The sequence below is a fragment of the Pocillopora verrucosa genome, chromosome 8, assembly GCF_036669915.1.
Source record: "Pocillopora verrucosa isolate sample1 chromosome 8, ASM3666991v2, whole genome shotgun sequence".
Classification (NCBI taxonomy): Eukaryota; Metazoa; Cnidaria; class Anthozoa; order Scleractinia; family Pocilloporidae; genus Pocillopora; species Pocillopora verrucosa.
In genome coordinates, this window is record NC_089319.1 from 11,721,161 (window position 1) to 11,740,047 (window position 18,887).

General features: G+C 37.9%; 2 protein-coding genes across 2 annotated transcripts; one reads left to right on the top strand and one right to left on the bottom strand.

The window, feature by feature from the left end:
* On the top strand, positions 1 to 9,154 carry LOC131787285 (axin-1-like). The gene is made up of 7 exons (XM_059104381.2): positions 1 to 1,319; positions 4,407 to 4,562; positions 5,042 to 5,138; positions 5,975 to 6,121; positions 6,399 to 7,066; positions 7,501 to 7,863; positions 8,791 to 9,154. The coding sequence occupies exons 1-7, from the start codon at positions 370 to 372 to the stop codon at positions 8,918 to 8,920; spliced, it is 2,511 nt and encodes an 836-aa protein (XP_058960364.2). The 5' UTR covers positions 1 to 369; the 3' UTR covers positions 8,921 to 9,154.
* A 1,817-nt stretch (positions 9,155 to 10,971) lies between these two features.
* Positions 10,972 to 17,129, bottom strand: LOC131787282 (uncharacterized). The gene is made up of 6 exons (XM_066171370.1): positions 15,353 to 17,129; positions 14,826 to 14,936; positions 13,684 to 13,830; positions 12,728 to 12,835; positions 12,063 to 12,234; positions 10,972 to 11,459 (listed from the first exon to the last, which is right to left on the bottom strand). Exons 1-6 carry the CDS (start codon positions 15,359 to 15,361, stop codon positions 11,176 to 11,178), a joined length of 831 nt encoding a protein of 276 aa, XP_066027467.1. The 5' UTR covers positions 15,362 to 17,129; the 3' UTR covers positions 10,972 to 11,175.
* Between the last annotated feature and the right edge of the window lie 1,758 nt (positions 17,130 to 18,887).

Genomic DNA, 18,887 nt, shown 5'->3' on the forward strand with positions numbered 1-18,887 from the left:
TTGAAGTAGTTTTGCAAGCCCACCGCACTTGAAAACACTTAGAAGTAAATGCGGAGCGCTGTAGAGAGCTGCGAAACCATTCTCGCGCTAGAAACCTTTCAAGATCAATACCTTTACGGCAAAATCCTCGATCGTGTGGCCATATTTTGTTCAGGTTTTTTCAGCGATCGGCTGCTAGGGACATTCTGAGCAGTTCAACGGAGCGTCGCGAGTGATATATGTATTTGAATATTTGCTTTGGGGGCTCAGCGCGGCGTACTTTTGATCTCTGCGAGGCATTCTCTTAGAAAGATCCGACGAACGACTGTAAAGCAGGTTGTGCGCTCATCTCGGCTGAATGCGGTCTGCAGTCTTCCGCGATTCTTAGCGATGGATTCGGAGCAAATGCTCGCCAGAGACCCTAGAAAGGTTTATTATGGTCTTAAAGAATCACAACAGAAATCTACCACACGTGAAATATTACAGGCGCGATCATCAGCGGCAGACTGCCCCACAACTATGCGGCCCCCTCCAACCGGCGAAGATTCGAACGACAGTGAGCGTTCCAAAGGAAAATCAGTGGCTTCTTTGAAGTCAGATTCGTTTGTTTCTAGTCCTATAATGACAGCGAGAAGGGTTTCCAAAAAGGAATCGACTACTACGCAAGGTTATTCAGGACTGGAATCAGACGAAGAGAAACTTGCGCCGTTGGGTTATGAACCGGAGGGTAGCGCTGCCTCTACTCCTCAATGCGAGCGATGGCCCACCTCTTTGAACGATATGCTTATGGATTGCCAAGGATTTAACTCATTTTATCAGTTTCTAAAGCAGGAGAATTCCGAAATTCTCCTAGATTTCTGGCGAGCGTCCGAGTCTTTCAAGCGAATGGCACCGATTTCTCATGAGATGCGGACGACCGCCAAAGCGATTTTCCAGAAGTTTATTTTCCCTGAGAATGCTTTAGAAGTCAGCAACACAACGAGAACGAAAATTGCGCAGCATGTTAACGATCAGCCTATGGATTGTGGACTGTTTGAGGAGGCTTTATCCGAAATAATGGTGAATTTGAAAAATAATCATTACCCGAGGTTTTTGAACACAACTTTCTATAAGGAGTGCATTCAGAGCGGCGGTGAAAGCCCACAAGGGATCTGTGAACGCTTTACACATACGGCCAGATTTCACGGTGGATATTTACCGCCTCTTCCGGAGGAAAAAGTTTTAGGATTTGACGAGATTGAGGATGATGGAGTCCAATTTGAATTTGAGCAACATCACAATAGTGCGAAGGGATTGCCTTATTGTGCGAAGAGATCGGGTTCCGATGAACACAATGCGCGGTAAGTTACTCGCTCAACTCCAACCATAACAGACCGCTTTTTCGTTTGGAGCGTTCTTGCAATTACTTTGTTGGATTTCTACACTTGAAATACCTCATTGAGTTGCCTGACAGCTCTAGTGCATAGTTATCAGCGGCAATTTACATTCAATGTTTTCGGAAGGCGATTGGGCCGTCGTTAAGCAATGTTATTGCAATTTAGTTTTTGTTGTTTTCAAACGATAATCTTACCGACTTTGTAGTTAATGAAAGCGGCCAAGTGGAGGGAATTTATTTTCGGTGCCGCGATTGAGATTATAGCTAAAATTGTCAAGATCGCTAATAGAAAGGGATATTGCATCTCTTGTCAAGCATTTGATTTAGCTTTTGAAAAGGCAAAGTTTATATTAGAACTTTGTCAAGTTCTCGTGCAGCGAACATTTCAATAGTAACTGAATGTTATGCTGCACGCCCGGCTAATTGAACCAATTTTTAATTTCTAAGGAATCTATACATTGTTATCGGAAGTGCTAAGAATTTCATAGCTTGTGAAGCAGTGCTTGGTATTTATATTTGAATTGTTTTGGATTCAGAGTTTGGACTAAAGCAAGTGGCCGGTTGCGGTGCCAATTCAAATGTGCGAGTGATATTATTTAAGTTGTTTGACCCCAGATAAAATTAGAAGTCGTCAAATCGACTAGAGTAATTGTCATTCTCTTGAATCGAATCTCATTGTATTTCTTCCGAGCTCAATGGTTTGTACGCTCCAGCGAATGACTCGCGCTGCTTAAGAAAACACAAGTGATCGATCAACAAACTTCGGAGTCCATTCGACAGCACTTTGTTTTGTGTAACAAATGACATTTTCAGTTTAGGCGAGGCTTTAGGATATCCCTTGAAATGATCGCTTCAAAATCTGTTAAATCCATCAAGTGTTCCATCGTGATCAAATCTTTTCCAAGGGAAACATGCGCCACGATTCTTCTCCTAGTTTTTAGTCAGTGTCTTAAAGTATTTCTCATTCTGTGCTAGTAAACATGTTACTTGTGTATTCTGTTATTTGGTCAGAAGTACTTGTAATTTTGAGAGGGTGTGAATTCTTGTGCAGCAATTTCCAGCGGTGCACAGACACTCGAGAAGAGGTATCGGGTTAATGAAACTTGAAGAAATTTGATTTAGCGAGTTGATTGCTGTTTCTCGTGCAAGACTTGTCTGTTGTGGCATTTGATTTCATATCGATGTCATATATTCCTCTTGCTGTTTATTGCATTTCAAATTTATGAATTCCAGCGTACATCTGAAAGAAAGGTTAATGAGCTTCCCATAAATCCTTTGCATTAAAATGGTAAACTCAGTCTATGCAAACATGCATAAACATTTGCTTTTTAGCTGTCAAAGAATGCTAAGAAATATTCACAAAACGTGTCAACTTTGATCTTTATACATTCTAGAACCAATCAGTATGTTCAAAGTTGATCTGAGGGTGTATAATGGAGGAAAACAGAGTATGGCATTGAAATAGTTGTAAAGGTGCCATTTAGCAGGTTTCCGTATTTCATGAACTGAAGCACAAGTGCCTTTGAAGCATATTTAATTGCAATTACTGTTTACAAAGTCTTGTCTTTTTATTTTGTACTTTCAAAGAAGTTGTTTCTGTTCTTGAGATTCACCAGAGCATGACCACAGATCTTAAGAAGGATGTTTTTGTTCCCAAAGGGTCAACAAGTTCGCTGTGTTCTTGATTTGTCTCTCTTTTGTTTTTCACTCTTTTTGCATTCTTGAATTTTAGTACTTTCCTAAGAGCTGCTCTTTAAGCACTTGCAATTGAGTAGGTTTATGGATTGGTTTTGTTCAAAATCTAGGATAATCATACTGCCTTACCTTCATGACACCTCTCATATGAAAGCCAGTGCTTTAAATGCCAAAGCAGTGTAGTTGCTGAGCAGGAATTTGCATGTGGGTCTTTTTAAAATAATCACTTTTTGGCTTAAGAGCACTCTCGATATGTCATTTATAACTTTTAATGCCAATTGAACATTTAAATATGCCTTATTGAACATTTAAATATGCCCTATTGAACATTTAAATATGCAGCTTTTGTATTCCAATTTATTGTTCTGTGTAGAAATTGTACAGTTCATAGTTTTGTTTTTGTGTCGTGTGACTATGCAGTATCTTTTGATTTATGCAAGCTAGCCTGAGGGCAATAAGTAGGAACTACTCCTTCATTGAAGTCTGACTTTTCTTCAGGGTGTTCAACCTTCCATCAGAAAGTTATGTGTTTTGTTTTGGGACATGACAACTTCACTATTTTTCTTACTTTGTTATTTTTACGGTTGTGGAAATGCTGCTTCTTCTTCTATTTATCATATTTCTGTAAAATGAAAGGAGAAGAGTCCTGTGACAGTTTCAGGTCAAAATCTTGTAAGATTTCTGTGCTGGAAATTGTTTATGCAAAGCTTTTCAGCACTTAACAGATAGTTCAAATAATGATGTATATATATATATAGTTCTGTAAATATTGAATTTGCTTTTCTTTTCTCAATGTGACGTAGATACCTTAGATTTCAGTGCAAAAGTCCATTTGATTTAGGACAAAAAATTGCGAAGTAAAAATTTTTAGACAAGTGGTCAGAGCGCAAGTATTAGTAGGATGTTCTTTAATTTTGATTATTTCTACCCCAATGTCAAGTGTTTTAGATTTTTTTTTAACCCCACAAACAAGGTAAAGTGTTTTGAATGTTTGTTGAATAGATCCATGTATTGTGTTTTGAAGCAAATTACTTAGTTTGCTACTCATGTTGTACTCAGCTTCCAGTCATGTTAACCCTTTAACTCCCTAGATCTGATGGTCAATTCTCCCCTCTGGCTACTACACATTTTATTGTAAATTAATTACAAGAATTTGTGTCCAATCAAGGTAATAAATTGAACCTGATGGGTTTGAGTATTCTCACTACCTGTTTGCTGTATAATGTACGGATACTCTTGGGAGAAGTTACAAGCTAATCAGTTCTGGGAATTTAGGGGTGAAAGTTCAAGGGACTATGGGTACTTCAGGTTATGTCTTTGAATAAATTATTTACTGTTTATGCTTTGATATCCACAGGTGTTTATTAAATGTTCCCATGAATAAATTATTGTCACCATACCACTGCCCAACAGCACCTGTGGGATCGAGGATTGAATCAGAAAACCAGAGTCTATCAAGCGATGCTATGACAGAAGATACCCTCTCAGTGACAACTGATAGTTGTTTGACTGAGTAAGTCAATTATTTCATATTTGTATTTTAAACCTTCGCATCCTAAAATCAGTATCCATATTCTCCATAACAAGGTAATAGAGTATTGACAACTGAGTTGATAATGTAAATTGGCCACCATAAAGAGTTTAAAAGCCTTAGAACTCTTAAGGGTGGCTAATTAACGTTATCAACCTAGCTGATAATACTAAATTACCCTGTTATACTCTCCCACTGACACAGCAGCATAGTTTTTTAAAGATTTTTACCCCCCTTATTCATATTCTCTGTACTGTTTTTCATTCATTTCCTTGGTACCTAAAAGGAGAATTCATGAACCAATCAAAACTTCTTAGGGTGGTTATTGTTTCTTTTAGTGTCATGATTTGATGCATGCAGGGATGAAATGGTCATTTTTTTTCTCCTGGTCTTGAATTCTTAAATATTTTATACTTCGAATTGCTATTCTTCATGTAATTTCTTTCATCGATTGTTTTCAGCGATACATCATCCAGATGTAGTGGCCGAAGGAAGTGCTCAGCACGTAGTAAGAAATTTGGCTTTCATGATAGTCTTCCGATGATGCAGTTTGTTCCGGTAAGTAATTATGTAACTTTTTTTGTTTCTGGGTGCACATGGAAGTACATCAGAAAAAGTCCTCTGGAACTGAACAGGAACTTCAAGATCATGATCAATTAATTTGTTTACTTCTGTCTTGTAAATATATGCATTCAAAATTACTGACTGACTTTGTTGTTTCTTGAATGAGAGTGAAAAGTAATTAACAAAGGGAAGCCCTTTCAGTGATCATGTTTTAAGAAGTATTGCATTGTAGCCTCTTATTTTGTTTTGTCCTTATTGAAATGCTTGACCAAACATTTGCATGTCAATGGACCAATACAAAAACAGCATTATTTGAATGAGAAAAAGATACTGGGGAATTGTTGAAATGGTGTTCACTTAAGTAAATCCTTTGATGTACTCTTAACTCCATGTTATGCAACTGGTCAGATTGACAAATATTTGTTCCTTGGTTTGTGTTGTTCCTGGTATTACAATCTTTTGTCATGAATAACAAAAGGCACCTCAACATTAAAAATATATAAATGAACAAATAATGAAATGATTAGCAACTAAAGAAAGAAATGTTGGGGGGAAAAAAGTGGATGGGGCTAAAACCCATACTATACTTCCCAGACAGTAGTTAGGTGCCTATCTTAATTTTTTTGTAAGTAAACTTGTTCCAACTTGTGTTAAGGTTGAATGTTCTTGGCACAAAGCCCATTCATTCTTGAAAGAAATGATAAACATTTGAGAGATGGAACTTTGTGAAACAAAGTCTTGCAGTGGTCCATGTATTTGGTTATGCAAAAAAATTGTGCTATGGTGAATGATTAATAGCAGTAATGATTGGACTCTACTTATTTCTTCAGCGTACCCAGAGAATTCCTAAAGAGGTTTGTAATGCAACCAAAAATCCGGAAGAATTTGCCAAAATATTGATTGAAAGACTAGAGAAAGTCAAGATTCAGAGAGAACAAGGTGAAAGGGAAGCTCACAACTTGGCAATTCACTGTGAGGTATGATTGAATGTCACTGTGTTACATGAAATTAGATTTTTTATCATGTGTTTGGTACAAATTTAAAGATTTTGCCAATCGCAGAAAATCAGAATGGATGAAACCCGAATGCTTAAGATAGCTCTCTTCATATTGCACATTAATTTAATAGTGTGTAGTACAACTGTAGCAAATTGTGGTATTATGATGAACAAATATTCATTGCCTCATGGCCGCTGTGTGTAATGAGAACAAGAGCAATTCTATGTTGTCTTATGCAATTGTTACATTGTTTTAGGCACCAAGAAAGTCAATTCTCCAACAAGCAATTGACAACACAGAGAACAAGAAAAAACTCTACCTTACCACCATGGCCAAGGAAGCTGTGGCTTCTTTCAAGGAACCTTATTATAATGACAAGCCTGTAGCTGGAGAGGAAACTGCTGCTGCTCCCACTGCCTCAGCACCTGTAGCTGTTGATACATACAGACTGCAAGTTGAACCACAACAAATTCAGCAGTCTAAGAAACCTGGTTCAGAGAAGAAAGAAGCAGTGATTGAACCCCAATCAAGTGAGCCAGCTGTTAGAGATGGTAGCGAGTGGGAAGCTCGTCCTCAACGCAGGGATGATGACATTCCTTTCCTAACTGTTAATCATCATCGCATTATACAATGGATGGAGGAAGGGGAACAGGCTCAGCAGGGCTCAAAAGAGTCTAAGTCCCATCGCCATCATTCTCCCTCCTCAAGAAACAGTTCGAGGGGTAAGCAGTCGACCACGTCTTCCACTAGACATTCAGAGAAGAATCTACCCCTGCATTTACCTGGACAACCCATTGCCTCTGATCTCATGATGCCTCTTCTTCCAGCACCTCATGCATCATCTGTTTTGGAAGAAACTAGAAAGAGATTAATTGATGTGGCAAAAGAGGGGGAGAGGCGATCTAAGAATCATGCAAAGCAAAGGTAGGCATGAAACCAAACTGTGATTTCAACTGTTTACATTTATGAATTTTTATGTTTTTGGTTCCTCACCCCCACCCCACCCCCACAAATCTATACACGAGGGGACTTTTTGGGGGGGGAGGGGGGGTTTCCCTTGACAGTTGATTGATACCCATGTATATGTCTGGTAGGAGAGAGGTGAGGCATTTGAGTTCAGTGTCTTTCCCATGAACACAACTCAAAAATCAGACCAGCGTTTGAACGTTATTACCATCACACAACAGCGTATCTCCCACTGTTAACAAATGCAAGTATTGAGTAAATTTTAAAAAACCGAAGTTCAGGCCTTCAACTTATTGTTGTTGGAAGTGCATCTACCTGAATTAAGTGTAGTGTGTAGAGATCTCCTCTACCTTCTGTTTTTATTGAACACAATTAAAATTTGATTCATGTAGGTTTCAAGCAGGATCAGATTTTGAAACCACATCCTGCAGAGAAAAAACAAGTGCATCATTATGTTGGTCTGCCAAAGACTCCTCCAGTTATGGGCAGTCTCCAAGTTTTCCACATGAAAGACATTACAAGGCTGCATCATCTGTGACTGGGAAATCATCTGTATCACAGGCTGATTCTATAAGTACATGTAAGGACAGTGGATTTTGTGGATCAGTGTTGAAAAAGAAGGATAAACATGGTTCATTAATAATCACTTACTACTTATGGGGAGAACCCATTCCTTATCGAACTTCACTTCCTGAAAAATCTGTGACACTTGGACAATTTAAAACTTTGTTACCACCAAGGAAAGGAATTTACAGGTAAGGTGAATCCCTCAAAGGCTCATGTTCCCTAATCTTTTCACTCTCAGCAGTGACCAAAACTGAACTTCTCCTTACAATATTTGTACATTTTTTAAGTAGATAGGTAAAGAGAGGTAAGAAAAATATCAACTAGGGGATATTCTTTGATTAAACAAAAAGTTCTCTGATCTAAAATCATAAGAAATGTATAGCACAGTTTGGAGAATTATATTTAAATTTTGGGTGTAAAGGGTCAGGTCTACTGAATGCGACACTTGTGGCACATATTCTCATCTGCTGTGAATTGTTGGAAATGAAAGTGAGTTGGCCACAGAGTAAAGTAAACTGAGAGCCTGGTATAGGCAAGGTTTTTGCCAAAGTTTCATTTGCCAGCTAGAAAACACTGAACTTGTTTATCATCTATCAGTATCTTTGAAAAGAAATGGGCAAACAGACTAGAATTCAGGTCTTTGAAACATCAGCAGCATATTTTTGATTGATTCTCTGAGGATAGTTTGATGGAGGTTACATCTGATTCACTTATTTTACCTCTAAAACTGATCACTTTAAAGTGTACTTTGAGAAAATTAGCTTTTGACATGGTGTACGCCTCAAGTGCAGGAGAGAACTTGCTCAAAATTGCTGTAGAGTGCAAGTGAATTTTTCAAACTCTGGAAAATTGGAACAAAATTCATACAATTTCTAGCAAGAGGCAGCATTTTTTCTCCCACACCTTGTTACTTAGGAAACCTGTGGTTGTGTTGTTGACCATTGTGTTGTTTGGTTCTATTGGTGCTTTGTGCTTGGTCAAATGTGTTATTTCTTTCAAGAAAGTCAATGTGTGATCCCATGAGCCATTTTAATGTATCTGAAACAATGAAAGAGTGATCTTACCTCACGATGTTTTTTGTAAACTGAATTTAGATTACCTTTTCCTCTTTGCAGATTCTTTTTTAAAAGTATGACAAAAGACAATGACTGTCTTGTCGTTTGGGAAGAAGTTAAAGATGACAGCACTGTTTTACCTACATATGATGGAAAAGTCGTGGGCAAAGTAGAACGAGTGAACCCTTAAATGCTCAAAAATTCTTACCGTTTTTAATAGAGAAATTGTACTTTTAATACTGAATGTTTTATATTCAGAAATGATTTTTAAATATTATAAAAGAATAAAGGGCTAGCTACCCCCTCGGAGTGCCAGAGAATTGGCGTTTCGTTTGTATATAGACGTATAATATATTTGTAAATTCTATGTTAATGTTGTATAATTTTATGGTTACCAAGATTAAAATATTATTTTCTATAAAGAGTTGGCTTGTTTGGTGTGTTTATTTGCTTGGTTTTAGTCCCTGGAAGAAGTAAGAGAATCGAAAACCATGTTAAGGGTTCTAGCGGGTGTGTAGGTTTTTCAAACCTTCTACCGTCGACGCTTACTGGTACTTGGTACTTAGCGATTAGGCAGGTAATAAGAGTCGAGAGAAATACAAATTGCGGGATTTTGTTTACATATGACTCCAGATTTTCAAGAGAAATCAACATAATGTGTTTCATCCAACGGGGATTATAGCTTCAAGATTTTGAGAGAGAACTGGTTACAGGAAGCCCCTTGATTCCACGAGATTGGACTGTGCATCGATGTTAGGGTGGCTTAAATCGGTTGTGTAATTTTTAAGCACCACTTTGATATGCCAAACTACGAAACTCCTTTGTCTTCACTGAATTGGTAACAAAGAAAGCCTCATTTATTTTTCAACTTAGTTATCATAGCAACAACACATCCACTCTAAAACGCAATGTATTTTACCTTGTAAGTGCCTTAATTTCAAAAGGCATTTAACAGACCCTCATTTTTTATCAGTAAGTTGAGGTTGGCATCTCCATCTCACTACCAAGTTCAAGAACTTTATGCCGCAAGCGCATGGTGACCTTAAAATTATCGCTTGACTCTAATGCCGGGATGGAATATTTCGAGTCCACGCTCCCTCTTTACAAACCTTTTCAATTATGAGGGTAGGACGTTGTGAACGTCTTTGCTCAGGATATCACGGCCAATGAGAATCTACGATCGGTATTCCGAGTACTAGCCATTTGGTTATCAGGAGTTGCTTATCTTTGCTTGCGAAGTCTCAGCTTAATCAAATGCTCTCTGTAATATCTCCTTGATACCATTAAGAAAAGACACCCCACATTCCCTTGAGATATAGTTGAAGAGGGGAGGCACATTTGCATTTATCATCACCGTCTGGTTCAAAGAGTTTGTTTCATCCTATTTTTTTATCGCTTTGGCTTCCACGCACACCCTATGGACGTTTGACGACCCTCCCACTCCCCTCCAGTGATGCCTCACAGGTTGCTAAGGCTCCCACTCCTTCTCGACCCTTTTTCTCGCCTCTGTTCAAATCTTAACTCTACCTAAGGTACCTGGAAGTTTAGGCTTTTGGTAATGAGTTATCACGGGTAAATTCTCGATTACAGTGAGAACGGAAGAGGAAGTACGAACACACTCAACTCAGAATGAGGCGCACTTGCCAAGAGCTTACTACCGCACTAGTGAAATATCTGACCAACTCGAGCAATAGTATACCTCTCAACTTTATTTTGCAGCCTTAAAGCGAACACGAAAATTATCCTCTTTCTGGTTTAAAACGGCCAACCAAGTGACAAGTAATTGACATTACTAATTATTATTTGCTCAAAAGTTATTCCTTGAGTCCAAATTGTGCTTTAAACACCTGCAATACGATGAGAAACTTAGCCGGAAAAAATAGCAGTATAGAACAAGAACTCCATGATCATTTTGAGATTTCACTTGAGCAGAGGATTAAAATACTACTATGACTCCAGTGAGGACTAAGGACAGGAAAACGTAATAACCGAGTTCTGTATCTTTTTGCTTTTGAATATCACTTTCTTTATTTCCCGATCATTTCTGCGGCGCAAGGTAGGCTGTTTAGCGGGAAACCCGCGTGGAAGAGTAAGACTGGCGCACAGTGTGCGAAAGAAATCCAATATGGCGGCCCACAAACAGTCAGAGTTGCATATGAAGGGCTGTAGAAGTTGTCAGAACGTTTTACTGAAGTCGCATTTTCTTTCTCAAACGAAAGGTAAGAAATGCACGTTTATTTACACAACTGCATAAGAAATTTGGTTGAACAAACACCCTATATCCTTAGATTAAAAAACTTTACAATTTTGAATTACCATCTCATTTTTACCATATATCTTTCTATTTTCGTGACAGTTGATGATATAACGGCTGAGCGTCTTAAACTGTGAAGTTATGAGTACTATGAAAATGAATTACTATCGTTGCTATTATAACTGTCTTCATCAGGCAGTTGTATTATCAATATGATGAGAAGTGTCTTCTTTACACTGATATTCCAAACAATACACTTCTTGCGTGAAGTGAAGGTAAACACAGCCCCATGAGAAGCAGCGTACGGTCTGAAAGCATGAATAGGAATGAACTTTGTATACTTGTCTCCAACATCCCTGGATGTCACTGCACCAACTTACGTCCCCGTCAGTAACGATGCTTTTTCCACCAGGGCACAAAACAGAGACACCAATGGGAGGAAATTCTGAACTGCGACGAGTGCGATGTTTTGTTCCTGTTGAAAAGTGAAAAAGCAACAATGTATGATTAAATGAAATAAAGTTTTGAGCTTGGTAAAGAAATAGAGAATGATGTTTTTTTTGTCTTGTCAGGAGCGTGGAACAAAGAAAAAATTTTTAGTTCCTCTTGAGAAATCAGAATTTTTTCTTTGCCTCACGCGTGTGACAAGACGAAAAACATCTTTCTCCGATGTAGGATTAGTTTGGTCGTATTATCATTAGTTGAGAAGCTTTTTATTTAAGACTGGTTTTTTATTATTTAAAAATGATGAGATATATTGGAGGAATACTTGTGAATTCCTGGGCACAATTACTTGCACGGAAAATCCGAAAATCGTAACTGTATAAGTATTCACTTAATTACAGAGAAGAAGTTTGATATAAATCTTTGCAAAATTTGTCTTCGTTTAAGCTGGATGGTTTAAAAAGTACTTTCTAGCTTTCTGTCTTCGATATTCTTGCCACAGTCGGTTTTATCCTTTGTTAAATTAGTTTCGAATAATGAAATTCAATTTTGGAGGTTGCTATTGGCAGACTTTCATTGTCGAAATGTTTGTTCAGCGAAAATCCCATATGTAACTTAATAATGCTTATCTTACCTTTTGTATGAATCGTAGTAGAAGTCTCGGAGTCGTCCAAGAATTTGACCTGGTATATGGGGTATTCTGAACAAAAGTTTGCCAACTCCTCGCTCAGCACAGACCGATCGGTAATCTCATTATCCACTGTCCATTTGCTATCAATCGTTTTCGTCCTGTCGTCGACCATCCTCTGCAATTAGATGATATATTTAAGTAGATTCAAAGCGGCGAGAAACCTTTTACCGCGTGAAGGCCATTGTGGCGTTCTGTAACTCATATTTCGTAAAATGGCATAACAAAGGAATCATAAAAGACTCTTGAATGCAGTGGATTCCTTGCAAAGCTAGCTAGGAGGGGAAAATTTTTAACAATATCTGTATTTTCCATGAATTCCAATTCTCTGAATTTTTTTGCTAAAGGGACAAATAGTAAAGAGTACCCAACCAATTCTCGGAAATGCATTATGAAGATTTATCCTAAGGGTAGCAATCGTAACGAGGGTCGCAAAGAATGACCAGCAGTGAAGAACCAATCAGTTATCGGCATTCCGTCATAATAAATGAAGACGGTGAGTGCCATACCCTTAAGAGAGTTGAAAGGAAGATTGTGATCGAATAATCCGAAGATTGCGAGTTTGAAATTACACCGGTGCATAATTTTTTCAAAAGGGAATGTGCCCTCACCTTGGTCTGATCAAGATCCCTTCCGAGTTTTGTTGGCGTAGGCATCTCTGCTGACAGTGGCATATAATAACAGATCTTTTTACCGGGTAACATCAGCATGCTCATATTCTGTTTTCACGAGAAAAGATACTTAGTTGTAGGAAGTCAAATGCCACTTAGTCCTTTGTCTCGAAGTTACACTGAAGTATAAATCGTTAGACAGAATGGACATTTCCATTCTGGTGGTGGGGACTGATCATTTTTAGTTTCAGTTACTCTTGTTAACACAAGGAATAATTAAATGATGACGACTTAATCATACGCGTTAGCTCATAATTACTCGAGAAATATGTTCGATAACAATAACTTGTTGACTGATTAAAAGCGACGTAAAAAAATAATCGGCACCAGGTCATGACCTAGGGGCCGAGTACATTGCTAGTCTTTCTCTTTCGTCCTTTCTTCTTTCAACTCGCAACCGCGAGGACAAAGGTTTTTTTTTCTGGACCGCCGCCCCGCGAAGACAAACGTTTTTTTTTCTGGACCGCTGCCCCGTTCGACCCTCATACGGGGATCTTTAAAATCTTTAACCCTTTAACTCCCGTGAGTGACCAAGACAGAATTTATCCTTACTATATCTATACAATATCATGCAGACAAGTGATAAAGATAAAGGAAAATGTTAATTCTGGGATAACTAATTGATCCGATACCAAATTCTCCAAACTAACATGATAAGAATCATTTGGCAGACAGTTAGGAGAATTATTTATGCGATCTTGGGAGTTAAAGGGTTTAACAAGTCACTGTATTGCTATAAGTTTGTTTTAGCTTAGCTTACAATGTGTTTGCCAAGACTTTCTAACTCGAGCTTTCAGCGGGTTGTCCAAATTTGACTGGGGATTTAATGAAACCTCGTGTATTTACTCAGATTCAATACACCCTTAAAAATTCACAATAACCTTTGACAGACTTACCGCCTTGAAGTCGTACAAAATATTGCTTTGGTCCACGTTATTATGGGCAGGAACTTTAAAAAGTTCAGTTTGCTTCTCGGTGTCCACTTTGATTGTCTCGTCGTACTGTGCCCCAGATTCGTTGATATGAACTTTGTAATCCACAACCTGTGATACCGTAAATATACAAAGTGTCTTGTTTATAGTTCACTTTTTTTTTAAAATGTGCATAATATTGGCCGTACAGTTTGCAACGTTAGCACGCATCGCCTGTGCACTGCACTCGCTTCAGTTTAAAATTTTAAGCTAACCCCCCTATCCTCAAAAAAATGTATTGATTACAGTTGATTGCCGAGTTACTGAGATCGGTATAGTGCAGTACATACATTTTTAACGAAATGTGCAGCCTTAAAAGATATTTTGAGGCGCACTAGTTATCTTTTTTCGAAAAAATATCCCTGTGAGTGAATAGGAACTTTTGGTCAGTGAGGTCATCGGCATAGCTTAGGTTGCAAATTAACTTAAGAATTACCGGAACTTTATGAAAACAGGAAGTATGATTACAACGTACCTTACGGACAGAGAATTACTCTTTCTAATGAAAAAATACATTCAAGTTTTGCATTAAGTTCAATTTTGCAGTTGGTGTTGGAATAAGACCAGTTCAAAAGTGAACCAAAAACTTTCAAAGAAGAAACAAAAGCCCTCTTCGAAATAGAAGCCGCCTCTTGACTCAGATCGTTTAACGAGGACCCTGGGGGCTAATTGGAGTATTGACTGGGCTTTTTATTATACAAATTCACGACTTGGTTTTTGCATTGCAAGTAGGCAAGGATTATTCGCTACAACTCCGTTTGAGTGCGGAAGAAATTGTGTTAAAATTTACTGGAAATTAAATAATTTAGTAATCGTCGAAACCTCTGCCTGCTGAAAAGAAGGTTATAGGTAATGGAAAGAGAGAAAAAGGCACGGGCATGCTCTTCGTCGCATATGTGAAGCAATCTTGCCAGACCATGCGAAGGCCACGACTTCATCATTTTAATCACTGTCAAATGTTACCCTCGTTAACTACAAAGTGTACTACTACTACTGCTACTAATACTACTACTACTACTTCTAGACCTTCTGTCACCGTCTATTCGACTCAGAAGAAGATAATTTACCTTCCTAGAAGGAGATTGTATAGAACGAACAGGACTCGCAGATGTCAAGTTTGCGGTGGCAATAAGCAGAAGAAACACAACCGCCAAATGTCTGCTAACGAGGGTCGGTTGCTACAACATAAGGAAACAAAGAAAAGGATATGTAAATTTTTTTTTTCTTAATCTAAGGAAAAAACGAGAAGGGCGGAGATTAATTTTTGATAGCACTTCTTGTCAATATGGTGAGGCGCTTTGTAAAATACGTCATTTTTTGCCCCTAGTCAGTTCAAATGTTACTTTGTTTGTACTGAAAGCCTTAAATTGAGAAACTAACGTGGGGTATACTGTTAATACCTTTTTTTCCAGACAGTTTCCAAAAGTGAAGCAGAAAAGATTTTTCCAATATCATTCAGGGAAGCCTGAACGTATACCCTGAACAGGTTAAATTAAGAATAGGTTTCTGAAAACTCTTGATATATTCCTGTAGTACGGAAGTGGAGTGTTTGAAATATGACTTGACAATCTCCCGGCCCTTTTTGCTTACTTACATCAAGCATGATTCTTGTCCTCTATGTTCCACTTTGTTGCGTTTCTGACTTGTCTCTCCTAATGTTCGTCTGTTTTTAACTGGAGCTGATGTACACTGAAGCTAAGCTGGGCTTTGCTCCCTTTTATGCTGTTCTCAGTGCTATGCATATACATTGTTTATAGATTTTGCCGTTTCAGCGAGAGTTACACTTTGTACTCTGTGGTTATTCTAACTTTCTTGGAACCCCAGATCCTCATCGCGCGTGGGAATGCCAGTAATGTGTAGTGAAATTAGCTATTTGTTGCACTTTACGTAAAAGTATCTCAAGTCTTCAAATTATATAAACAGTATAGTTTTCCCAGCTGTGGTTTGCGGTTTAAACTGATACTTGCATATGTAGTCATAAAGACTTGCTGCTTTACTGCGGAATTTGAGTTCAGTATTTTATAACTATTTTTTGAGGGTTGCTTCACAGCTTCAGCAAAATCGCACCTCTGGTTGCGATTAATTTTTTACAAGGAAATTGATTATTTATTTTTAGATTGTATTTTCAACTCGTACCTCTTGAAATATATTAAGACGTCCACGACTATTTTTAGCTCATTTTCAGTTTTAACGGTTGGCCGGTCTCGAACTCAAACTTAGTCTTTTTTCTGATGTGTTTGTTTAAGCCCTCTTTTTCGAACAAACTACCTTTCAACAATTAACAACGAAAATTACATTCCCAGAACTGCACAATGAATGCACTGAAACTGTTTAAAACATTGACACACTGCATACCAGCAAGAGGTCTGTGCTGTATTTCCGTGTTTTGATGTTGTCACACTAATTACTTTACGTTGTTATTAACAGGTGTCTTGTCTCAAAGTTGATACTATGCATGCACCGCGTGGCGTTTCACATTTCTAACTTTACGAGCTAACTCTTACTTAGCACTGAGAATCCGATAAAATAACAGTCTTGTTTTAATATCTATACCCAGCTAAGTGCATGGAGACTCTGGATGGAATTTATCGTCGACGATAGTCTACTCTCAGTTTTGAAATGTTGCTGAAATTTCATGATGCGGTCTTCAAATTATGAAAATTTTCTTTTACTTCTTGAAAGACTATCTGGTGTGTGTATTTTTTGCACCCATGGTTTTATGCAAAGTGCACACATATCTCTCCATGCGATGTTTATTCATCTACATATTAAGTGCCTTAATCGATGCCTTAATCATTGCCAACACATGATGTATGGAAGATTTCAGGCTTTAACTCCTGAGTCTTAGCAGTCAATAAACATTCATCGTCAAAGTCAGTTCGTCAACACCCAAGTTTCACAAATCAAGCCCATTTCAAACAACCTAGGTTGGGTGTTTGAAAAATGTCAGTACCCTCAGGAATGTTTGTGATCATGTATCAAACAAGGAAGGGCTTAGACGGAAGTCTTGTAATTGAAGGTACGTGTCAGCTAAAACATCAATAACATGAGAATAATGTAAGCATTAGACAAGAAAACAAAGCAGAAATACTGTATAACAGCAATGGATGTTTTAACAATACCTATAGCTTCCTTCAGTGAAGGTGCAAGAGATCTAATATATCTTCATTCCGTCACACAGTTGTAATAAACCAAAGATAAAAAACAATGAATATTATTGTGAAGTAATGTGCCGCCAAAAAGCTATGAGGTCCAGCTTCCATTATCGCTGAAGGCAAGGTAAGTCCCATGTCTAAGACATCCGGCAGGAAGCTGATGGTCAACATGTTAACTGTTCGCTGAAACATATGGATGTTTGATGACATTTGATTTCAAATTGATCGTGCATGACATGTAGGCACGCAAGGTGTGCAAATGTTTTTACGGAGGAAAAAAGGTGCATCACTCCGTCACCCAGAGACAAGAGGAGCACGTGCTGGTTTGAAATAAAGTAGAATCACATAATTTCTACTTTTTTTATAAAACGCGACACATTAAAAATGTTTTTTCTTCATTTGAGGGATTACTGAGCAAAAGTAGAGAAGGAAGGATAAATCAAGACAAATCTGTGTGAAATCAAAATTCTAAACTTCTTGTACCATGAACTACTTTGGAGTCTCTTGTAAGAACTCCTCTCAGGAGGTGGCAGCTAAATTTGAAGGAAAACAACGTTAGCGTTTGTGGTTTATCGTGTTTACCTCCACTGTTCGAGAGTGTTTTAATATAGCTTTTTTAAATAGCGTCTCCCAATAGTCTAATTTACAGTTAGGTATTTGAACAGAACAGAACTGACTGAGATTGAGGTTGACGGGAAACTACTATGCATGATAGCGTGATACAATGTTTATATGTACATGATATGATGACATGATTAAGTTTTAAAAGCTCAATACTGGGAGTTTTACATCGTGCAAATGAGTCTATCAAATTCAGATATTGTAGCATTCTCAGTTCTTCTCTTGATTACGGGTATACAAATTTCCATAAATTTAAGCGGCTAGAGCAACTCAATACTTTTTGCGTTGTTTAGTTGTTATATCAGACATAACTCGAGTTTCGCTCACGAAGCGAATTCATCAGAAAACACCATCTTATGGAGAAAAATGTCCACGCACCAAACTTTTTTTCATGTTCAACAAATGATGCAAGGATACAGTAAAAACACTTTCTGGTGATGACGATCAGTTGCAAAACAAAACATACGATGCCAGTCATATGCTTCCTTGTTACCAAATGTCCTGAGCAAATAAGCCCACATCTCGTGGTTGTTGATTAATTTTTTTTTTTCATTTTGGTTTTTTAGAAATATATGTTGCGACGGAATGAAACGTTTTCATTTGTCAAACCGGTCTTTCTTGGAGCTTTGCCTACATCAAATGTGAATTACTTTTCATATAGAATTGCTATTTGATCGGTTATTGTTAAGTCAGTATCTCACACACTTTTAGGATTCACTTTCATTGGTTTGTTTCGTTAGCTTCTCGGGCTCTTTTAGAATTTTCTCGTTCATTCTTTTGTTGGGGGAGTACCTTGAACACTTTTAGGATGTTCATATATTCGATTGGAACGTTAGTTTTTCGCTTTCTTTAAACATTTTAAGCATAGGTCAAAGCTGAAAAGTCATCGATTTGGAGGGAATCATAAATATGCATATTTTTAATATACGAAACCAAAATATCTTTGAACAAAGTCAACATACGAAATTTACCAATTTACCTATTTTATTGTTATAGTGGAGCTCGCAGAGTGTAGCCCCATAATTATACAAAATGGTAGTAACCCATCAAGCCGAAAAAATTTGGATGTACGACCGTACGACCGGATGACCGAGCGTACAAGGTGCTACTTTTAGCATGCGCGGCCAACTGTACCACGGGCACTATCTTATAATCAGTCCTCCACACGGACACGGAGAAGTTGCGAATGAAAATCCATAAATATTACCACGCACTTTATCCATAGTAGGGGCTTTAGTTTAGTTGAAGAGACGTGCGGGAAAAAAAATGCGAGTTCCGCTTTTAGGCTTGCCTAAATCTATATATTAGAACCTTGTCTATCGTTAGATCTGTAAAACTGGCTTCCTAATTTTT

Coding starts and splice junctions, on each gene's coding strand:
- LOC131787285 (XM_059104381.2), top strand. CDS start 370: ATGGATTCGGAGCAAATGCTCGCCAGAGACCCTAGAAAGGTTTATTAT. Junction 4,563..5,041: donor ACTGATAGTTGTTTGACTGA/GTAAGTCAATTA, acceptor GATTGTTTTCAG/CGATACATCATCCAGATGTA. Junction 6,122..6,398: donor ACTTGGCAATTCACTGTGAG/GTATGATTGAAT, acceptor ACATTGTTTTAG/GCACCAAGAAAGTCAATTCT.
- LOC131787282 (XM_066171370.1), bottom strand. Junction 12,235..12,727: donor GGGATCTTGATCAGACCAAG/GTGAGGGCACAT, acceptor ATCTAATTGCAG/AGGATGGTCGACGACAGGAC. Junction 11,460..12,062: donor TACTACGATTCATACAAAAG/GTAAGATAAGCA, acceptor ACTTTTCAACAG/GAACAAAACATCGCACTCGT.